Genomic DNA, 20,689 nt, shown 5'->3' on the forward strand with positions numbered 1-20,689 from the left:
TGATCTATAAAGCCCTAAATTCCAGCCTACCTGTGTCCTAAGATCTGATGGAGAGGCTCTATGTCCCAACTATAGTGAAGGCATGTTTGATGGGGACAAGAGACTGGGCCTTCTCTGTAGCCACACTTCAATTGTGGAATCCTCTGCCCTTGAAGGCTAGGTTGGCCCTCCATTTAGGCAGGCATTTGTTTTCTTGGAAGGGTATGTCCGATTTGATGTCTTTGTTTTACCTGTCTGTTTTTATTATGTTGTTGTTTTGAAATTTTCTTCTATTTTATGAATTGTTTTAATTGCTTTTAGCCACCTTGAGTGGTGGGTGCATGAGCACCAAAAGGGCATGATATAAGTATTTATATAAACAAATAAATATAGAGTGATCCTTTTTCTATCTAGCCAAATATTACCTACACTGATTGACAGCAGCTCTCCAGGTCATTAGGCAGAGCTTTTCCCAGTCTTTCTTACATGAGACACTTCAGCTAGAGACCCCAGGAATTGAAGCCATGTGTGTTACCTCTTTGTGCAGCACACATTATCTACTCTGAGCTAAAGCCCATTAGAATTCCCAGTCCAGTCTAGAATCATAGAATAGTAGAGTTGGAAGGGGCCTGTAAGGCCATCGAGTCCAACCCCCCGCTCAGTGCAGGAATCCACCCTAAAGCATACCTGACAGATGGTTGTCCAGCTGCCTCTTGAAGGGCTCTAGTGTGGAGAGCCCACAACCTCCCTAGGTAACTGGTTCCATTGTCGTACTGCTCTAACAGTGAGGAAGTTTTTCCTGATGTCCAGCCAGAATCTGGCTTCCTGTAACTTGAGCCCATTATTCCGTGTCCTGCACTCTGGGATGATCGAGAAGAGATCCTGGCCCTAGCAAAGCTCCTCTTGCGTTCTCATTCTGTAGCTCTGGATTTTGCTCGAACTCTTGGCTAGCCAAACATCTCTCTCCCAAACAGCTGAAACCAAGCACGATCTCACAGTGCCCTTGTTTTCCCCAGACAGGTTTTCATTAGGACCGGTCCAAGTGAACAAAGGATATTTAGTCTGTCATAGAACTGAACCATTGCTGGACAAATATAAACAAGAAACCTAATCTGTTATGAGTTTTCATTTGCCAATAACTGGAAGCCCGTCAGCCATGCCTTGGCTGCAACATGGGGGTTGGTGGTGGGTGGGGAGAGCTTGACCCTACAAGATGTTGACTCAGTGCTTAACCCACAGTCCAACAAATCATTTAAAGGAGTGCTTAAATTCAAGCAGATGAGGAATCCTATTGACTTAAATGAGATCACTGTTAGCTAGGCCTCAGCTCAAATTTGATGTCCTGTCTTCAACAATTCATTCCAAGGTAGAGACACTGAAAAAGATTTATAGAACTCCAGCAGCCACTAAATCTAAGTATAATTTGCTGAGGAAAACACCCCCCCCCAAAAAAAGGTCAAGACAGTCTTCAACAAATTAAAACATTGTCCTGCTACTGGGAGGAGAGAATACTGACATAAGGATAATATATGCAAGATGAGTGGAAATGGGAATTAGGACACAAATATAAATGCAGGTAAAGTAATTATTTATTTAGATTTTGAGCCATGGCAAACCCCAACATAAATATACAAGCAAACAATATCCTGCAGCGTGCACAACTTGTTGAGCCAGTGCTAATCTCAGAGATGTTCACACCAAGGAAAAGTCAAAACAAATTATTCCGCTGTTCATTAACAAAGAAATAAATACAGAGGAGGCAGGAAAGCAGAACACCTGCAGGATCTGCTCTCTGAAGTGACAACTTCAACTTTTTGATGCTGAAGTGGTTTTGTTTGGGGTGTAAAGCCTACAAAAGTGCAGTGAGATTAAAAGTCCCAAATTAGAAAACTTCAGCAGCGTGCAACTACCACTCCCCCTATACATCACAAACCCCTTGTCTTCAGAGTTGCCTGGTCTCCTGAGCTGCACTCTCAATATATCAGTGAAGTATGGGTGATGGAGACTATTGGGGTTAGAGTGTAGCCTAGTGGTACCTGTCAAGAGACTGCCTGAGCAGTCAGTGGGCAGCACCTGACTGCACTTAATGGTTCAGAGGTGGAATATGATGGGCATGGAGCCATCAGAAAATAGCTTGCTCCCTGGGTATGGCACCTGATGCCCTGGAGGTCCTAAAAGAAAAAGCTGAAACCCTGGGACTGGGCAACCCTCCTTGTCTTAAGCCCAGGGAAAAATTCCACCCAAATCCATCCATGGGTGTTTATGGCTCTCTCACACAACTTCTTCAAAACACTGAAGCGCTACGAAGGGATTATTAAAAGATCTTAAACTTAGGCCAGACCTACACCAAGCAGGATATAGCACTGTGAAAGCTGTATGAAAATATATAAGAGGCAGGAGCCACACTGCCGCTTTATATTGGTATTGAAATGCATTGACAACTGTTAGGGCCCATGGCACATACCATATGCTGCTTTCATAGTGCTATATCCTGCTTTTGTGGCTCCTGCCTCTTATATACTGCTTACATAGTGCTATATCCTGCTTGGTGTAGATCTGGCCAGAGAATCTGATATCACACATCACTCACAAATGAGGTGAGCCTGGGGAAAATAATCTCAAGCCACAAAGTCTGAGTCAACACTTTCCAACATTTGTAGGGCTTTAAATCTTGATTTCTTGCCTGGTCCCCATTTGTGCTTAATCTTGCAAAAGGAGAATGGGAAAAGGGAAGACATCTGTGATGTTTGCTGGGAACATGTTTACCTGCTAATGTGACAGCAATGGAAACAGAGTCAGATCCCAATGCATTTGTTGCATTGCAGGTATAGAAGCCTACGTCAGCTTCAACTGGCTCCAGGATTTGCAGGGAGTCATCTGGCTGAAGAAATATCCTGCAGCGACAGACAAATGCGTAAGTTGCCAAGGTATGCTTCAATCAGCATTTCTGGGTAAGGCCACAGAGGAAAAATAATAATACTAGCAATGCAGTAGCACTTATTTAAAGAAATATAAACAGATTGACAGTTATGTTACAGGGCTTCATACATTCCAGGTTGGTTGATTCTGTTTAATTAAATAACAAGCAATATCCAGCAATACCAAACTATGCAAGGTACTTGTAGTCTTCTGTTATTTAAACTATATGCACATTAACATCTCATGTACTACCTTGATACTACAGACTACTGTGCGGATCAGCTTCCACAGAGAGGTGAAACAGGTCCACTTGCACGAGTTTCACTGCATACCTCACTCCCATCGTAGCCACCCACCAGAGGAAGTTGAGCAGTTTGAGCAATCCTATATTTTCCACATGTACTGTACACAGCTAGAGCTGCATACAGCTAGCTAATTGCAGTATCTAGGACCCTTGTACAAAGCCATATTCTCCACAACCACCTGATATTTCACAAGGCAATCAATGATACCAAAGCTCCAGTAGCTGACTACTGTCTCAGACTTTGCAGGATCTCCACCCCTCCCGCCTCCCTATCAAAGTGGTCAATGTGGTAATCCATGCCTTACTCCCCTGTCCCTTGTTCTACCAGAAAATAAGCTTTGATGGAGTCAGTGTGGTGTATTTAACCTCATCAAACAACCTACACCACACTATACACACTCACCTGAAACCAGATCATAAAATATAGTGGGACAGAACAATTCATGCAGACAAGGCAATACCTTGCAACTGACCAGATATAATGGTTATAAAAAAAGAAAAACACACCTACCTCATTGACATAGCAATACCTAATGACAAAAATGTTGTAGAAAAGGAAGAGGAAAAGAGAGAGAAAAATATACACCACTGGCCATGGAAGTTAAAGAACTATGGCAACAGGAAAAGGTCACAATTATTCTGTTAGTCACATCAATCATCGGCATCACATAAAAAAAACTATACAAAAAACATTCAGAAACTGGGCTTACCAAAGTACATCCACACCAACATCCAGAAAGCAGCCATACTTAAAACATGCTCTATTGAGAGGAAATTCCTGGATCAGTAAAACACAGCATGACCTGGCAAAGCCCATCAAGTCCGTCTAGAAAAACCACCATGAGCAAGAAAGATCTATGATGTTGATGATGATTTTCTTAGGATATGTTTCCTTCATTCGTACCCTGGGCCCTTCATATGCTAAGGCTGTCTACCTGTGCAGCTAAGTTTGAGGCAAGGGGGAATATCATAAGCTAATGGTCAGATCAGATAAATCCTTGTTCAAATGTCTTCATTATGTGACAGGTAACAGCGCTACAATGTAGTTGCACATTGTGCAAGAAGAGCTTGCTTGGAAAACTCTTTCCAGGGTCCTTGTCTATAATTGTAGACCTTCTCATAGAGGAAACCAGCAAATGGCTGAACAAGAACACAATCTGGAGAAACAACAACGCTATGTCACTGCCGATTTTCCCAACACGACTGCAGTGTTTTTGCTGGGTAAGGTGTACATGAGGAGAGTCATCCGGAAATGCCATCTTCTCCAACACAAGTTGTGCTGTTGGGGATGTTCATCCCCAAATTGAATGGGGAAGAAGGCAAATAGGGAGAATCATCCCTGCGTTCAAGTCTTCCCCATTTAAATTCCACTCTTCCCCCTCCTGGCTGATCTGTACAGGCAGCAAGACATTAAGTGATGTCAGCACGGAGCAAAGAGAGGTTAAACCTCCCCATCAGTTGCCCATGCTCCTGTAACCTTCAAATTAGATTACTGCAATGCTACTACGTGGGGCAGCCTTTGAAGATGGTGCAGAAGCTGCAGCTTGTGCAAAATGCAGCAGCCAGATTGATAACTGGAACTAGAATGGTTGAACATATAACACCGATTCTGGCCTGCTTGCATTGGCTGCCTATACGTTTCTGAGCCCAATTCAAGGTGCTGGTCTTAACCTATAAAGCTTTACACGGCTTGGGACCACAGTACCTGACATAATGCCTCTCCCATAATGAACCTACCAGTACACTGCGCTCAACATCTAAGATCCTCCTCCAAGTTCCTACTCCGGAAGTTCGGAGGATGGCAACAAGGGAGAGGGCCTTTTCAGTGGTGGCCCCCCAAGTATGGAATGACCTTCCTGAAGAGGCTCGCCTGGTGCCAACACTGTTATCTTTTCGGCGCCAGGTCAAGACTTTTCTCTTCTCCCAGGCATTCAACAGCATTTAACAACATATGCTGAGTTTGTTTGTTTTTAATGGACCCTAGAGCTGTTGTTTTTAAATGGATATTGTTGTTTTTATGCTTTTGATGGTTTTAAATTTTGTATACTTTTTTAACGTTCACTGTTTTTAACTTTTGTAATCCGCCCAGAGAGCTTCAGCTATGGGACGGTATTCACATGTAATAAATAAATAAATAAATAAATAAATCCCTGTGTGCTGAGATGCAGGCAGGTGTGAATATGAAAGGGAAAGCTGTGCACATGTTCTCCTTGCCTGCACAAGTGTATGTGTGCCCCTGACCCATTGCCACATGCAGCCCTTGGGGCAAAAAGAGGGTTGCTGACCCCTCTTTGAGTGCACATCACTAGCAGATTTCTGATAAATTTCTTCCTTTCTATGGGACCATGTTTTGTGATTCCTGAGGATATTCCATCAGGAGTGAAGAAGTCTTTCAGAACATCCATCAGATCCCAGATCTTTTCCCCTCTGGCTAGGAAAGCAACAGGGACAAAGCGAGACGGTGAGTGGAGAAACGGCAGGAAGGGAAAGGGTTAAGCAGCCTCCTTCTCTTCCTCCCTCCTCTACCATTCTTCTGCTCAAACTTGCTGTTGCCTGAAGCTGCTTTTCAGAGAGAGAGAGAGAGAGAGAGAAGAAAGAGCCCACAAACCATCGAGAGACAGAGGCAGGCAACTACATGTTATTCTTAGTGTGGCCCTGAATTCTTGGTTATCTGATTTCCTGATTATCTGACTTCTCTGTCAGTCACCCATGTAATCCTGTGTAATTGCAAACCTGTGTAAACAGCACTCCAGTTTATTCCACCTCACAGATTATTTGGATAAACGACCCTGTTCAGGGGACAAGCAGGCAAATAAGATCCAGAGGGTCTACTTGACTTATCCAAGACCACACAAGGAACACAGAAGTGGTGAACACGTCTTTTTATATCCCAGGGGACAATTTCAGCATTAATTTTCCCAAATGAAGTTTTGCAATAGCATCAAAGGAAGCAGCCAGAAAAAGAAGGATGATAATGAACTTTTTTTTTTTTCAAATGGAAAAGTTGGGCCCGAGTATGTGGCGCAACCTATGCGCAGCCTCTTTGGATTTCATGCGACTCTCTCATTGGACTGTACCTCTAGGACAAATTTTGGATCTCCAAACATGTTTGGACCTTTCCTGGCCACTTCTATAAACATTGTTCCAGAGGGCAAGCGGGAAAATGGAACTTCACATGAGGGCCCTAGGCTACATCCCAAACAGCTGGGAACCATCCACCCTGTACTAACTGGATGAAATCATTATTGTAGATGAAAACCACTTGTCACATATTAAAAAGCCATCATGTTAAAGAAAATATTATCAGTTCCAGCAATATCTCCCATTTTAACTGTAGGGAGCATCTGGCATTTGCAAAACAGAGAAAGCTTCTATATACAGCAAAAGCGCCCCATTTTCAAGCCTGCAGAGACAGGAGAAAGGAGCAGGCCCTCCAGGTGGGGGACAGGAGGGATACCATAAGCCACTTGCGTGGGGAATGCCTTCAACAGCTCAGAGCAGTATGCTGTTAGGCAGTGGTGCCGTGTGGCCAGGGCTCACAGGGATGCAGTACCGACACTTTTTGATTAGCAGGGATGCTGATGTCATCTGCCACCAGACTTCCCTGTCCCCTCTGAGCTTAGCTGCAGTCCTCACAATAGCTGCAGGGAAATGAATATTTCCAGCAACAATATACTATAACAATCCTGCTATAACCATATTATACCATACTGGGCCAGATCTACACGAAGCAGGATATAACACTTTGAAAGTGGTTCGAAAACAGTATATGGACTGTGACCCGGGCCCCAACAGTTGTCAAGATTGTTATAAACTGTTTTAAAGCAGTAGCGTAGATCCTGCCATAGTATAAAGTCTGTTCAGACGACACGGTTAAGCATTTTGAGCTAAACGTTATGGCTTAGCATGACATGTAAACCATGACTAGGCCTGCTGTGTGTTCCATTCCTACCCATGGTGGCTACAGAACCATGGTTTAAACATGATCACTAACCATTTGCTGCAAAAGCGTTAGCGGCTTAACCATGGCTTAGTGTGTTGTCTGAACAGGCCCATAATGTGCCTGGGCCACAAGGCTTCTAAGTCGATTTTGCTCTGTCCCTGGAAGCCTCTGGGTGGCCCTTGACTGGTTCACATACATATGTTTAGTATCATGGCTTCCACTGTTCTAATACTTGAACCTGCCTTCATTCATTCTTAGGTTAAATTAACGACAAAGCCTATAAGCAAATTTGCTTTTCTCACAAGAAAACTGCAGCAGCTGTTTTACATAAACCCTTTTGCCAGGATGGTGACAGAAAAAGAAATTGGTGTGGTGTGGTGTGGTATGGAGAGTAAACAAAAGAGGATGAAAAAATGGAATGAGGAAGCCCATCCAAATGCAATCAAAGTCAAAGTCTAGTCACTTACCATGAGCTGATGAGATTTTTGCTTTTCCCTTGAATGAAAACTGCTGCCTCATGAACCACAAATTTAAGGATATTTGATCTCACTCATAGCACCATGGGTGGCAACACTCTAAAACAAACCAGATTAAGGCCACCCATTGAAGGTTTTTTTTTTAAAGGGGGGAGCAATAGAGGGAAATTTTTGTTCCACCGTCAGCTTCAGATTGCTCAGCAAAATGCACAAGACAAGAATGATCTTAATTTAGACATTGAGAAAGACCTCTTAACCGCATCAGAATCAACAGGAAATCCTGTCTCCTTCTTAAGGAGACAATGAACAAGATAGTAGGGTGGCTACGTAGCCATTGAAAAAAAAAGAGGAGAAGAAAAATGCATCATCACGAAAGAGGACAGAGGCCATGGCTAGACGAGGGGGTGGAGGCGGATGATCTTGCGATACGATGATCGCGAGATCCTCTCCCCCAGTCTACACGCGGCGCAAAGTCCCAGGAGGAAGAGGACATGTGTTTGTTTTTAATCGAAAAGGAGTGCAGGAGCGCTCCTATGAAAAAGTGAGTTTTTTATTAAAAGAAAAAAGAGACCTCGCTCCCTCCATCCCACCACCAATGGGCACGGAGCCCAAAACCACAGGAAAAGTTGGGATTAAAGTGTATGCCAATATCCTGGGGAAAGGGAGGGATCATCCCTCCCTGCTCCCGGGATCTCCTGTGCGTCATGTGGATGCACAGGGATGATCCTGGGGCGATCCCTGGGATATCGGCAGGTCTAGACATGCCCAGAGATTGGCATAAAATTTGCACAAACTCATTTATATGTATAGGCGCCAATTTAGAAATAATTACTACCATTTAAATAGATATACACCACACCTTACCACAATGGGCAAAACTGTGTCCAGGTGACCTGTGGGTCTGCTCAGTCTACTGTCTAGGTGTTACATGTTGGTGGGCAACCTCAAGACCCCTGGTCTCCCTTCAGAGCCAGTGTGGTGTAGTGGCTAAAGTGTCGGACTGGGAATCGGGAGATCCGGGTTCTAGTCCCCACTCGGCCATGGAAACCCACTGGGTGACTTTGGCCAGTCACAGACTCTCATCCCAACCTACCTCACAGGGTTGTTGGGCCCCAACAGTTGTCAGTACACTTCAATACCACTATAAAGCGGTAGTGTGGCTCCTGCCTTTTATATACCGCTTTCATAGTGGAATATCCTGCTTGGTGTAGATGAACCCTCAGTGACACAGAGGGAAGTCTTGAGGGAACAGCTACCAAGAAGTGACTCTGCACAACAATACAGAAATGGAGCAGGAGGGACCCAGAGACCAGATTGGCCTGATCAGTACCTTATTCCAGCCACGGTGGCTTGCAGTGCATGCCAGCTGCCATTGTGAATATTCAAACCACAGTGGGCAGCCTCCTCAGCTCATCGTGTTGGGTGAAGATGGGTAGGGTGGTTTGTTTCCATGGTTACCAAGCTACCCAGAATCCACGGGCTGTTCTAGTGTTGCTTGTTAACCATGGGAACAAGCCACCCTCCCCGGGTTTGCACGACACAATAAGCTAGAGTGATTGCCCACCATGGATGGAACTTTTACAATGGTATCCAGCAGGTGCCTCATGCCACCATGGGTTATTTAAGGTATGCTGCTGGCCACTGATGGTGCAAACAGGCCTAGGGAGTGAGGAGTTGGAATCATGTTTGGCTAAATAAAGAAACAAAAGCGGGGCCAGCACCAATAGTTGGATTCACTGGGTGCCTGTTAAGGCCCATTTGCCAGTAGAGATCCACTGCCAATCCCTGAAACCACCTGGCCTTGCTGTTCCATCTCCTTGCTGGTTCTGACAGTTCCCCTGCCCTCGATCAAGCAGTGAGAGGAGAAAGGAATGGGCAATGAATAAGCTGAATCCAGAGAGGAATGAATGGGCAGTTGCAGTAGTGGTGAGAAAGAAGGGTTGGGTGTATTGGAATGGGGGGGGGCACTTGCCCAAGGACCTCCCAAAACCTAGAACCAGCACTGATTAAAAAGCTATTTACTTGTACACATATGTTCCTAAAGCATGGATGCTTATGTTGTGGGATCAATATATATTTTTCTCAGGTTTGATACTGAGCTTAATCCTTGTGTGGACTTTATGCAACCTCCATTTCTTTTAAAAGCATGGCAGGAAACACACACTTCCCACAGTAGTTTTGAACAGAACGTTAAAGAAAATCACTTTATGCGCAGTTTCCAACAGGATGTAACCACTGGCAATGCAAATCTGTGTATGCAACTTTCTACAGGCCAGAAAGATATTTTTACAGGACTATGTCCAACCAAATATATACCATAGGCCTATTCTTGATTAAGACTGCATGTGCTTTCCATAACAAATGCATTCTTGTTCTCACATGTGTGTGTGTGGGGGGGGTGAGACACATTTTCATTTTTTTTAAAAGTTTTCTTTTAGTGCTAAAAAAATTCAAGTGTTCTATCTGCCAGGAAAAAATAATTAAAGAAAACGCTGTTTAAAAGCAATGAAACTGCGAATGCTAGTAAATTACATTGCATCTGGAGAGATTTTTACCACAGAGAAGAGAAAGCAGCAAGCAAATTAATGGTATATCTAAACCACAGCAATGAACTGCACCTTGGATAAATCAAAAACTTGCTAGATGTTCCAGAGAAACAGGCATTTAAAATTAATTTTAGCCCCGAGACTTGACTCTTGTGTGCCTTCTCATTTCCTAGGCTGACCCCAGTGACCGGACTTGGATGTTTAACCTCAGGCCCATAACTTACACACAGAGGAAACTCGTACTGGCAGCAGATTCTTGGACAGCTGCCTTGTAAATACGTCAACTAATGCAGATGTCTCCAAGCACATCAGTGCTCTTAAGCCGCTTCCTCGTGAGCCATGCAATCCTGGGCACAAACAGCACATGGATGGCGGCATAGCTAGAATGTAAGGCCCTACATATACCCTCAAATATTTATTTATTCAAAATGTTTGTAGCCTGCCTTTTAGGGTCAAACCCATCCCACGAATACACAATAAAAATCAAGAACAAATGTACAACCATAAAACACCATGCAAATGCAATTAATAATAACAAGAACCAGCAACAACACTAATCACATTATCATCAGCAATAAGAAAACACCACAGGCAGTTGCTTTGGTTTTTCAAAATCATGTCTCCACTAATAAGAAGTTGCTTGGAACTGAGTTAGACTCGGTACCAGTCCGGCACCATCAAGCCAAGCACCATCTACTGTGCTAGAGATTTGCCTAAGTGTCAGCCAGAGGGATCTCTAAGGCCGGCCGGCTATTCAAGACAGTGGTTCACCAACGTTTTTGGGAGGTATGCCAAAGTACAAGAAGTATTTACTCCAATGTGCCTGTGTGCTATGCAGATACAATGTTTTGGGCTGGGCTGGGCGAATGAGCAATGTTTGAGGTTGCTAGGATTCTCCAAACATCTGCTTGCCCCTTGTCTTGTACCTGATTCCCGTTTGTATTTGCACAAAGTGAGCAGTGATTGAACAGGAGATTTGTGCAAATCTCCTAATTTCTACAAATTTCCACAAGAGACTAAAGCAGGGTTCATTCAGGGCTCCATCACACCTACTTTTTTTAAATCCGCGGTTTCCCCCTCCATTTCCTTAGTGAGTCGAGCACTGGGGCACTTTCACCTCTGTGCACTGTTGCACTCTTTCAGCTCATGTATCTTTTCACCTGGAGCTCTACTATGCCAGTGCAGGAGCCCTGCTCTCTTCTGTATCTGGTCCCTCTAGCTAAAAGTTACATAGCCACTATGGTTAGGAATAATTCACACAACACGCTAAGTCATGATTCACACAATATGGTATGTATGCCACGCATGCACCTAAGGGGCTACAAGGGGCACACTACTATCTGCTCCAGCTGCAGCCATTTGGTCTGCCTCAAACGCCTCTCCAGAGGCATACAGTGTGCATGACGGCACTCTAGACCCCAACAATGGTGCTGTATCTGTCACCGCATGTAACACTTTTCCATGTATGACCGCAACTGCAACTGCTTCTACTAACTACTGCTCATGTGCACGCTTCACCAATTGAACCCCAGCTCAAAATGCTGTTCTTCATGCTTCGGCAGGTAAATAATGACTGCTTTATACCAATCTTTCAGAGGACCCCAGGGGATTTATTACAGATGAGGCCTTGGCAGGTCAGACTACAGTTTTTTGCCTGTGAAGAGTTCAGAAATGAAGGGGCAGTATTCTTGGTGTGGGTGCCCCCCTTCCCATCAATCCAAGAGCACGAAAATGTCTTCGCTGAAATGCCCTGACAACTGAAGGCCACACACATACGAAACGTCTATTTTCAAAACCTTGTTCATGACAACCCCAAAAGCATGTCTCTAAGCCAGTTTTCCCCAACTTGGGACCTTCAGATGTGCTGAACTACAACTCCCACAAGTCCCAGCCATCATAGACATTGAGCATGCTGGATGGGGATGATGGGAGTTTATTTATTTCATTTAAAACATTTCTAGGCTTTCTTTCAGTGCAGGAGCGCTCCCAAGGCAGCTTACAAACATAGCATGAAGAAGGAGAAGGAGAAGAAGGAGAAGGAGAAGGAGAAGGAGAAGAAGAAACAATTATTTTGTTAGTCACATCAAAGGTTGCAATTATTCCATTAGTCATATCAGGTGCCAGTTTTTACCAAGAGCCCTATAGCTTGGGGGAGAATATATTAATGAGTTGGTAGAATGGGCTGCGCAACTTCAGACTGCAGGTGTGTGTGGGAGGACATTTTAATTTTACCCACTTGTATATATTTTTTTAAAATCTCTAAAATGAAACTATCACAGCAGGGGCAGAACTAGGCAAGTAAAGTTTTACCAGGTGTGCTGGTTTTCTAGCTAACTTAAGTTTTTTTGGTTTTTGTTTACAAGAGGGAGCATTCCTACTTGCAGTCTGAGGTATTACAATCCAATCTGATGCTTTGTACTCTTGTAGGGTGAAATTAAATATGGTACCAAAGACAAGAATCCAAAGAACAATTTTCAAACAACCAATCAAGAGATAGATGCAACAGAACAGGCACTGTAAACAACAAAAAGTTAAACAGGGAAAGAAAAAAATGAAGAAAGTGCACTCTTCTTTGGGGATGGGGGGGTCAAATTAGCATAGTTTTGTTACCTTTCGGTGTACTGCACAGCCTCTCCATTCTTTGCCCAGCTAATTACAGGTTTGGGATTTCCAACAGCCTCGCAATGAAGAAGTACACTGAGTGTCCCACTGGCTAAAACTACAGTATGTCCTAGGTGGGTGACGACTTCAGAGGCTGAGAGCTGCTGTGCTGCAGAAATCTTTTTGAGAATGGCAGGTTTTTTCGGAGGGCCACGGGAGCCATTTATGAGTTCCAATGATGTCGACAAGTGTGCTTCCGATGAAGATGTCCTCAAGGAGCTGGTGAACTCAGAAAAATGTTTGCTGAATGGAAATTCCACCGAAGCAGAACTAACCCTACTCCCTTGGGTTTTGAAAAGGGATTCCTGATGTTCCAAATGACTCTTGAAAATCTCATGGGCCAACTGTGCCACAAGCTGCTTGCTATAGACATCCTTAAGTTCCTCGGGCTGTTGAGACAAGTTTCTTAGGATGTCATCCAAACGATCCTGATTGGCGACCATGGTGAAAGGAAGGGTGTATTCCTGGCCCTGGTCTTCCTCAGAAGAGATGTTTCTCTCTGTGGAGTCCTGAGCTTCCCATGGCTCTGTGTTGTCACGAGGCCAACCCCTGTACTCGAGAAGCCTTGAGACGATATCATCGTACCGGCTGCTAGGATCTGTAAGAAGTCCTCGTTTCTCCGTTTTGCTTCCGTTGAAGAGAATTCCATTCTGATGTTTCTCCTGGGCATGCAAGGCTTCATTCAAACTAGACTTCCTCGTGGATTCTTCTTCTTTCATCCCAACTGACAAGGTGGCAATCCGCTTGTTGTGGCCCCCTATAAGTTTAATCACAAAATGTTCCTGAGCTGGCCCTGCCGTGCAAGTATATGTCCCTGTATCTGAGGGCTTCAACCGATGGATTTTCATATATCCATACGGGGCAATTGTAACGTGAACTGAGCTGATGAGTCGTTTGCCGTCTTTCTCCCATGTGATCATTGGTTTACGGAACCTTCTCACGGGGCATCGAAGAATGACAGAGGTTTTGGGGAGCAGGTAGGCATACCCGCCGACAATAAAGTGCAGCTTCTTTTGCTTCCTTGTTTGGATAAAAACTTTCTTTTGAGCCATTATCAGAGGGGGCTGTTTGTGGGCTGGTCTCTGGTGTCCTGAAATGCAATGAAGAGTGTTTAGAAATGGTACCCACAGCATCTTCGCATCTTCAACCTCGATAACTCATGCGGAAACTGGATTTAAGTTATCCCCTCTCTCCCATTAGTACCACTTATCCTGTACTGTGCTTATATTATGTGTTTCTTCCTCCAACTCTACATTGTTTGTGGGTGGGGACAGTGGTGGGGATGGACCTCGTGTTGTGTTGTGATGTTGTACTATATGCTAATGGGGAGAGAGAAGAAGATTTGACATGGGAATGCGATTTCCAGTGGTATCTCCATATCGGCTGTAAAGTGTAGTTTCATACAAAATAAACAGCTTATTTTTGGCACTAGCTGTAATTTTGGCTTACAGCAAATAGATGGACATCAGCTGCTGAGACTCAAGTTATCCCAGCCAAATTAATACAGAGCAATATAGCTAAACAAAACTGATCCCACTTGGGTTGAAAGGCAGATTGATGGGGGAAATGCAGTTCCTGTTGTTAAAAGTCTTTACATGAAGGAGTCAGGAGCGTACAAAAGAGAAGGGGAACTCCCCTTGTTAAGTGTTTATCATTTCAGCCCTCTGAGGACTAATAGCTGTGTGCAGCAAGAAGGAACAAATGAGGTGCAAGCTCAAGGGGGTAACATGAAGCAGAACAAATCTACTTAAAGCTGGTTGAAAACCCCATGGTGGATAATATCAGACTTCATTAGTCATGTGGGTACCTGCAGTTCAGATCTCTGTGCCAGACAAGTGAAAGGAACAGGAGGGCTGTCTCATGGATTTTGAAAACAATGTTACATTTTGTACTTAGAAATCAAATCCTCACTTATTGGCACAGCATCATTTACGAATGGCACGTCCACATATAAATCACAGCTCTTACAAATACCTGCAAACAAGGGACGTTCCTTTCCTACTCACTGTGCGGTTATATTCTACAGTCAAAAGTTATGATTTGCACACAATCAGTTGATCCAAGAGAGGAACAACCTTCCTCCCCCACCCCTACATTCCCGCCCATATAGCTCCATCCATGCCATCAAAATCTGCTCCAGAGGGTTATGGGAACTTAAAGCGAAAATTTTTGGGAGGAATAGGGGTTGCAGTGGGGAGCAGAGAAGGAAAAAGTTTTGTTGTGTGAATGGATGTCTGGCTTCTGTCCATTTTTCTGTATGAGTGTGTGTATGGTAGTAAAACTCAGTTTTCCCATCTTGTCTCATTGCCCGATGTATAAGAAATACTGCCAAAGCGTTGAGACATCAACCTTTCCTTAGCTTGGGAAAGTCCAGAAATAGAAAATGCAGTGGACAAATACTTCACAGCACTAAAGATGTTCAACTACTTCCCAAACCGTCACCATTCCCACCCACCGCCCTTGTCTTTCTATACTCACTTGCACAGATGGCTAGAGCACATGGTCTGACTAAAGATGAGAACGGCAAAGGTGGACACAGCGATGAGTTGATGATGGCAGAAAGTCCAGTGTTTAGCATTTTCCTGCAAATAGCATTTCGTGTCTGGGTCCCCTCGCCACAACTCACAGAACACTGGGGACAAAAAGGCAGCTGATCAGGAAGGGCACATGTTAAAAGTCAAAGAACTGCACAGGAAGGGCCAAATGTGGCAATATGCATGCATGTGCTATAATATCAGAGAGCATGAGGGCTGGTTGTTCGTAAGACCCTATCCAAGCGATTTTTGGGGTGCAATCCTATGGATGTTTAAACAGAAAAAAAGGCCTACGACTCCAATATGGCTGGAGGAATGCTGGGAACTGTAGGGACTTAGTCCAGGAAACTCCTAAGCTACATAGTCTCTCTGCTATACATAAGTAAGGCCATGGCTAGATGAGGGGGTTGGAGGGCAACGATCTCGTGATTTTATGATAGCAAGATTGTCGCCCTCGTCTACATGTGGTGCGCAACATCATGGCCGTCATTTTGTTTTTGTTTTTTAAAGGAGCAGGAGCGCACGAGCGCTTGATTGCAAAATGTAATTTTTTTAAAAAAACAATCCCCGTTCCCCCCCATCCCACCCCTGATGGGCACAGAGCTCCTGAGGAGCTCTGTGCCCCATGTCCGGCTCCTCGTGGTTACTCGCAAGGAGCCAGGACAATCCGCGATGCCTGCCCACAAGTTCCACGGTCTCAGGATCTTCCTGAGACCACGGAAAAAGTAGGAAAAAAGGCTATGCCGATATCCCAGTCCAAGGGAGGGATCATCCCTCCCTGCTCCCGGGATCCCCTGTGCATCATGTGAATGCACAGGGATAATCCTGGCGCGATCACCGGGATATTGCCTGGTATAGCCATGGCCTAGGATTGCTTTCACATTTCTCTATCTAGCACTTTTTATATTGATAGCTGTAGGAAATCTGGCTGCTGTTTCCTGTATATGGCCCTCTTGAGGATCATATACTGATTAATCACCATATACTGCTGATTAATATTATTGAATAATGCCTAACTGCATTTTAAAGTTCAGTTCTTAAAGTTTGATCATATCTGACCCTGGATTATGTATTTTAAGAACTGATAAATTCTATCAGTTAAAAGTACACTAAATAAGTAAGTGATGTTGTGTTTTAATAATTGATACTTCTTATTTTGTAATTATTTTAAAATGTCATGATGTTAGTATTCTTGAAATGAACTATTTGTTTAGATTACTTTTTAATATTTGAAATGGATTTATACTAGACCCTTCAAGAGGTTTTCCTGTTTTTGTATTGATGTGATTGCCCTTGCTGAATAGTATGTTTCTAGTATTCATACAAGAATTTTTATAGGCATAAGAGCTGGAAAGTAAGAAAAAGAAGTAACAGAATACTCTCTGGTGTGAAAGAAAACATTAAGTGCCATTATGCAGAAAAGTGAGTTGCATGTATTTTATAGTATATGCATTATACGGGTTCAAACAATAAAGCATTCCCGAGGAGGGGATAGAATGCCTACGTTAGTCTCGGAATGGGTGCATGTCATAGCAGCAGATTGCATTAGACTACCAATTTATTTGGCTGGATTGTCAGGCTAGATCATTATCCATTAGTTAAGCTTCCCCCACAAGTACATGGGCACACACCCATCCTGTCATGACTGGAGTTGTTTTCACCAACTCAGTTAATCACTCTCTCCTTAGGTGAAGAAGTGGAGAGGAGTTGAAAATGAGAAGAAAGAAAGCAACCAATTGGTTAATGATTATAGGCGAACATGACTAAAGGATTTCCAGACATTTCCTACCTACAAGCCAAACTCTTTCTGCAGTGGTTCCACACTGATGCATAATCAACTCATGGAATCTGTCTTGCAAAGAGCTGGCTTGTGAAACATACAGACCCTTATTATTATTATTATTATTATTATTATTATTATTATTATTATTTATATAGCACCATCAGACGTCATGCAACGCCATGGTTACACTGCTAGCCCTTTTGCAGCAAATGGTTAGTGAGCATGTTTAAACCATGGTTATGTAGCGACCATGGTTAGGAATGGTTCACATGACATGCTAAGCTATAATGTTTAGCTCAAAGTGCTTCATCACTGTGGCTTAGCGTGTCATCTGAAGAGGGTTACAGCCAGCCCATACTAGACCTATGTGTGATATAAATCAGGGTGGCAAACATCCCTCCCATGGGCCAAATTCGGCCCACTTGGGATCCCAATCCCCCCCCCCGAGGTTCTCCAGATGAACACATCCCTTCTGGTGAACCTACCCTCTTTCCCCTGACTGTGAACCATTTGGTGAGTTCCTAACTTTTGTGCAGTTTTTCTCTATTCTAAAAGGTTGAAACATCTCTCCTAAGGCTTAGTTATTGTCAGTAAGAGCTTTAGGCTATAATATGATGGTAATTTGTCCCCTCCCCTTTTGTCTTTGGCCCCACCCACCACTGGAATGCCCCTACCACCACCACCAGAGCTTTTCCAAAATTGAATTCAGCCCTTGCAGGGCCAGCCCAAGACTTTTGCTGCCTGAAACAGAAAAGCCATTGGCATCCTCCCTCTCACAAAGTGAACAGTACCTAAAGTTATCTAATTATTTTAGTATATATAGCAGAAAATGCCAAAATACAACAACAACACTAACAATTTGCTGTCCTTTTTGACACCCACAATTTGCTGACTGAGGCGACTGCCTCACTCTGCCTCATGGTAGGGCCAGCCCTGAGCCCTTGGGTTAAAAGGCGGTTGACACCCCTGGTGTCAATGCTCAGCAAAATAACAGCAAAGTTTCATTGGAAGACAATTTATGCACCACTGCATTGAAGAAGAAAATAATAATAATAATAATAATAATAATAATAATAATAATAATAATACAGTTCACACACAAGCCAGTGCTGGGCTGTAATTCTAATCAGCACATCAGTGAGGTCCTCTAAGCCTGGGTAGCACTGCCTTCTGGTCTGCAACACAGAGAAGTCCTGCAGCAGAGAAATCTATGTAGAAAGGTCCAAGCTATGCAAGCTTCAGAAGAGCACTCCAGTTATTGGTCATCTCCTCCAGTTACCCAGTGCACAACTGATTCCAGTCAGTGGCAGATCCCATGCGTTGGTTATTCATTAGTGTGGACCTGATGCACAACCAACCAGTAAGTTTGTACCTATGTAAAAATAATCTACTACTCAGGACAAATTAACATGACCATGACGTGTAGTGCACATGAGGTCATCCGAATCTGCAAGCCGTCAGCTCCAATCCATAGTTTGGAAGGTTAGCAGAATGTCCCAAGTGACTGTTTCTACACATGGCATGCAGGAGACATGATGGATTCATCACAATATTGCTCTCCTAATAATATTAAAAAGGACGACCAAATCAGACCAACAGACACTAAATCCAACAAGAAGGAAAGGGCTCAGCTTCTAGACACGGATGGATCTGGATACATAGCTCTCTTTATATTTGGCTCTGTCACAATCTACACATTTCAAGTTTTTAGTGAGGAATACAATTCAATAAATAAATAAATAAATAAATACTGACATCAATAAGCCTGAAAAGAAGAAGATTGGGAAAAGAGAGCTGAGCAGGTGTTATGTGTTAGAGACACTCCAGACTTCATTTGGACTGTTACACCCCCTACCTGTGTCCAGTCTGAAAGAAGCCACTCTGGGGGGCAGTCCTCATTTTTGCAGGCTTGCTGGGAGGCTGGCCTTGAAGTGGAACAGAACGTTTCTGGAAGCTCCAGGAAACTTCCATCGGCCATGCGCTGCTTGCAGAGCACTTCTCGCTTCTGGGTGCCACCGCCGCACGTCTGTGAACACTGGAGAACGACAGCAGCAGTAGACATTTCAGAGCTTGCTGACATTAGCAGCAACTTGTCGTCACATGGCAGGTTGCTTCAATCCCACTGAAGGAAATGGGAGCAGCCTCGCGGCATGCAGGATGGCAACCATGGCATAGAGTGACCATTTGTGAGAAGAGCACGCGTTAAGCAAACCGCACAACTGGAGCTCTTCCTTTGCTCAGAAAGCCTTCAGTTCAAAACCAGATCCAAATTAACTCATCCACAGTCCAATGTTGCATGTCAAAATATATGTATGTGTTGTATAAAATCCATACTGAATGATATAGATGAGAGTGGAAGCTGAAACGTTAGCTGAATACCCTGTTGTTCGTCTTTCTATCTTTCTATAATTTATCATGGGAAAGCTGCACCCTGGGTCTCCAATCTGCAGCTGAGCTAAATAATTGGTTTGTAAGGTTAATATAATAAACCATTAAAGAACCACACGGCCCTTTATATTTATGATTCCTGCTGACTGCTGTGTGTTCTGCTTCCAAAAGGAAAGGAGAAAGGGTTATTTGAGTCAATGTAAATATGGGAAATTAATTTCTAAAGAACTATATCTTCTTCCCTCCTTAATATAAATCTCCTCCTACACACACACACACACACACACACACACACGCACGCATGCACGCACACACACACATCTTCCACCCATGCAGGCCAGGAAGAAGATTATAAACTTGTATAGGAATTTACTTGACCCAATGTGGCCACTTCGTACACATATGCCTCTTAAGATGAATGCAAAGATAACTTAACATTGGTTATAGACTTGCATCTGTGAGCTAGTTAATATTTATTTGTTTATTACTTGGGTAATGCAGCACTGTGTGGTGACACTTGTGTATGTACCAGTGACAGAAGGTTCATTTTATTTCCAATACAGAACTTCCTGTTTTTCTTAGGGATGTCAGAAAACACTGTGTGTGGGGGCGGGGGGGGGGGGGAGTGTCGATGGATTTTTCCTAGGCTTGGTGTTCCAGACTTCGTTTTGCTTCCTGCTACGGAGCCCAACTCGATTTGCAGCGAATTGAGCCAGTTTGCAGATTTTCTGGGAATTTTGTGCATTCTGGGGTGGGGGAAGTTCTGCAATTTGTGTAGATGTCCGAGCAATCTGCATGAATTACAGCCGAATTTGCGCAAATTGCAACCAAATTGGTGTGATTTGTGCAAATTCGACTAATCTGGGCAAACAGCTCAGAAATCTGCATAAATGGCAAAACCTTCCAAAAATGCAAAAAACAGTTTGGGGAACAACCCGCAGCTCAGTTCGAAGATGCAACATGAGTTGTAAACACCGAGGAACTTCACTGAGCCAAAAAAGAACCGGATTTCCCAGTGACGGATATCCCTATTTATTCTCTTTTTCTACTTCTATTTTAAAAAAGAAGAGAGCTGCTTAGTGGAGTCAGCCCAAATATATGCAATTGGAAGTCGGCAAATTCCATGTCACATAGCCAATATGTTTAACTGAATGAG

The 20,689-nt window shown here is 43.6% G+C and overlaps 1 protein-coding gene across 1 annotated transcript in view; it reads right to left on the reverse strand.

Moving 5' to 3' along the window:
- Window positions 1-20,689, reverse strand: part of ADAMTSL1 (ADAMTS like 1) — a 136,979-nt gene that overhangs the window by 36,384 nt on the left and 79,906 nt on the right. The window contains exons 9-12 of the mRNA XM_063129227.1: window positions 19,001-19,180; window positions 15,307-15,460; window positions 12,778-13,918; window positions 2,746-2,873 (exon numbers count right to left, since the gene is read on the reverse strand). Coding sequence (XP_062985297.1) covers window positions 2,746-2,873; window positions 12,778-13,918; window positions 15,307-15,460; window positions 19,001-19,180 — 1,603 coding nt within the window. The remainder of the gene's footprint in view (window positions 1-2,745; window positions 2,874-12,777; window positions 13,919-15,306; window positions 15,461-19,000; window positions 19,181-20,689) is intronic.

The sequence above is a fragment of the Elgaria multicarinata genome, chromosome 6 (genome assembly GCF_023053635.1).
Source record: "Elgaria multicarinata webbii isolate HBS135686 ecotype San Diego chromosome 6, rElgMul1.1.pri, whole genome shotgun sequence".
NCBI classification, from domain to species: Eukaryota; Metazoa; Chordata; class Lepidosauria; order Squamata; family Anguidae; genus Elgaria; species Elgaria multicarinata.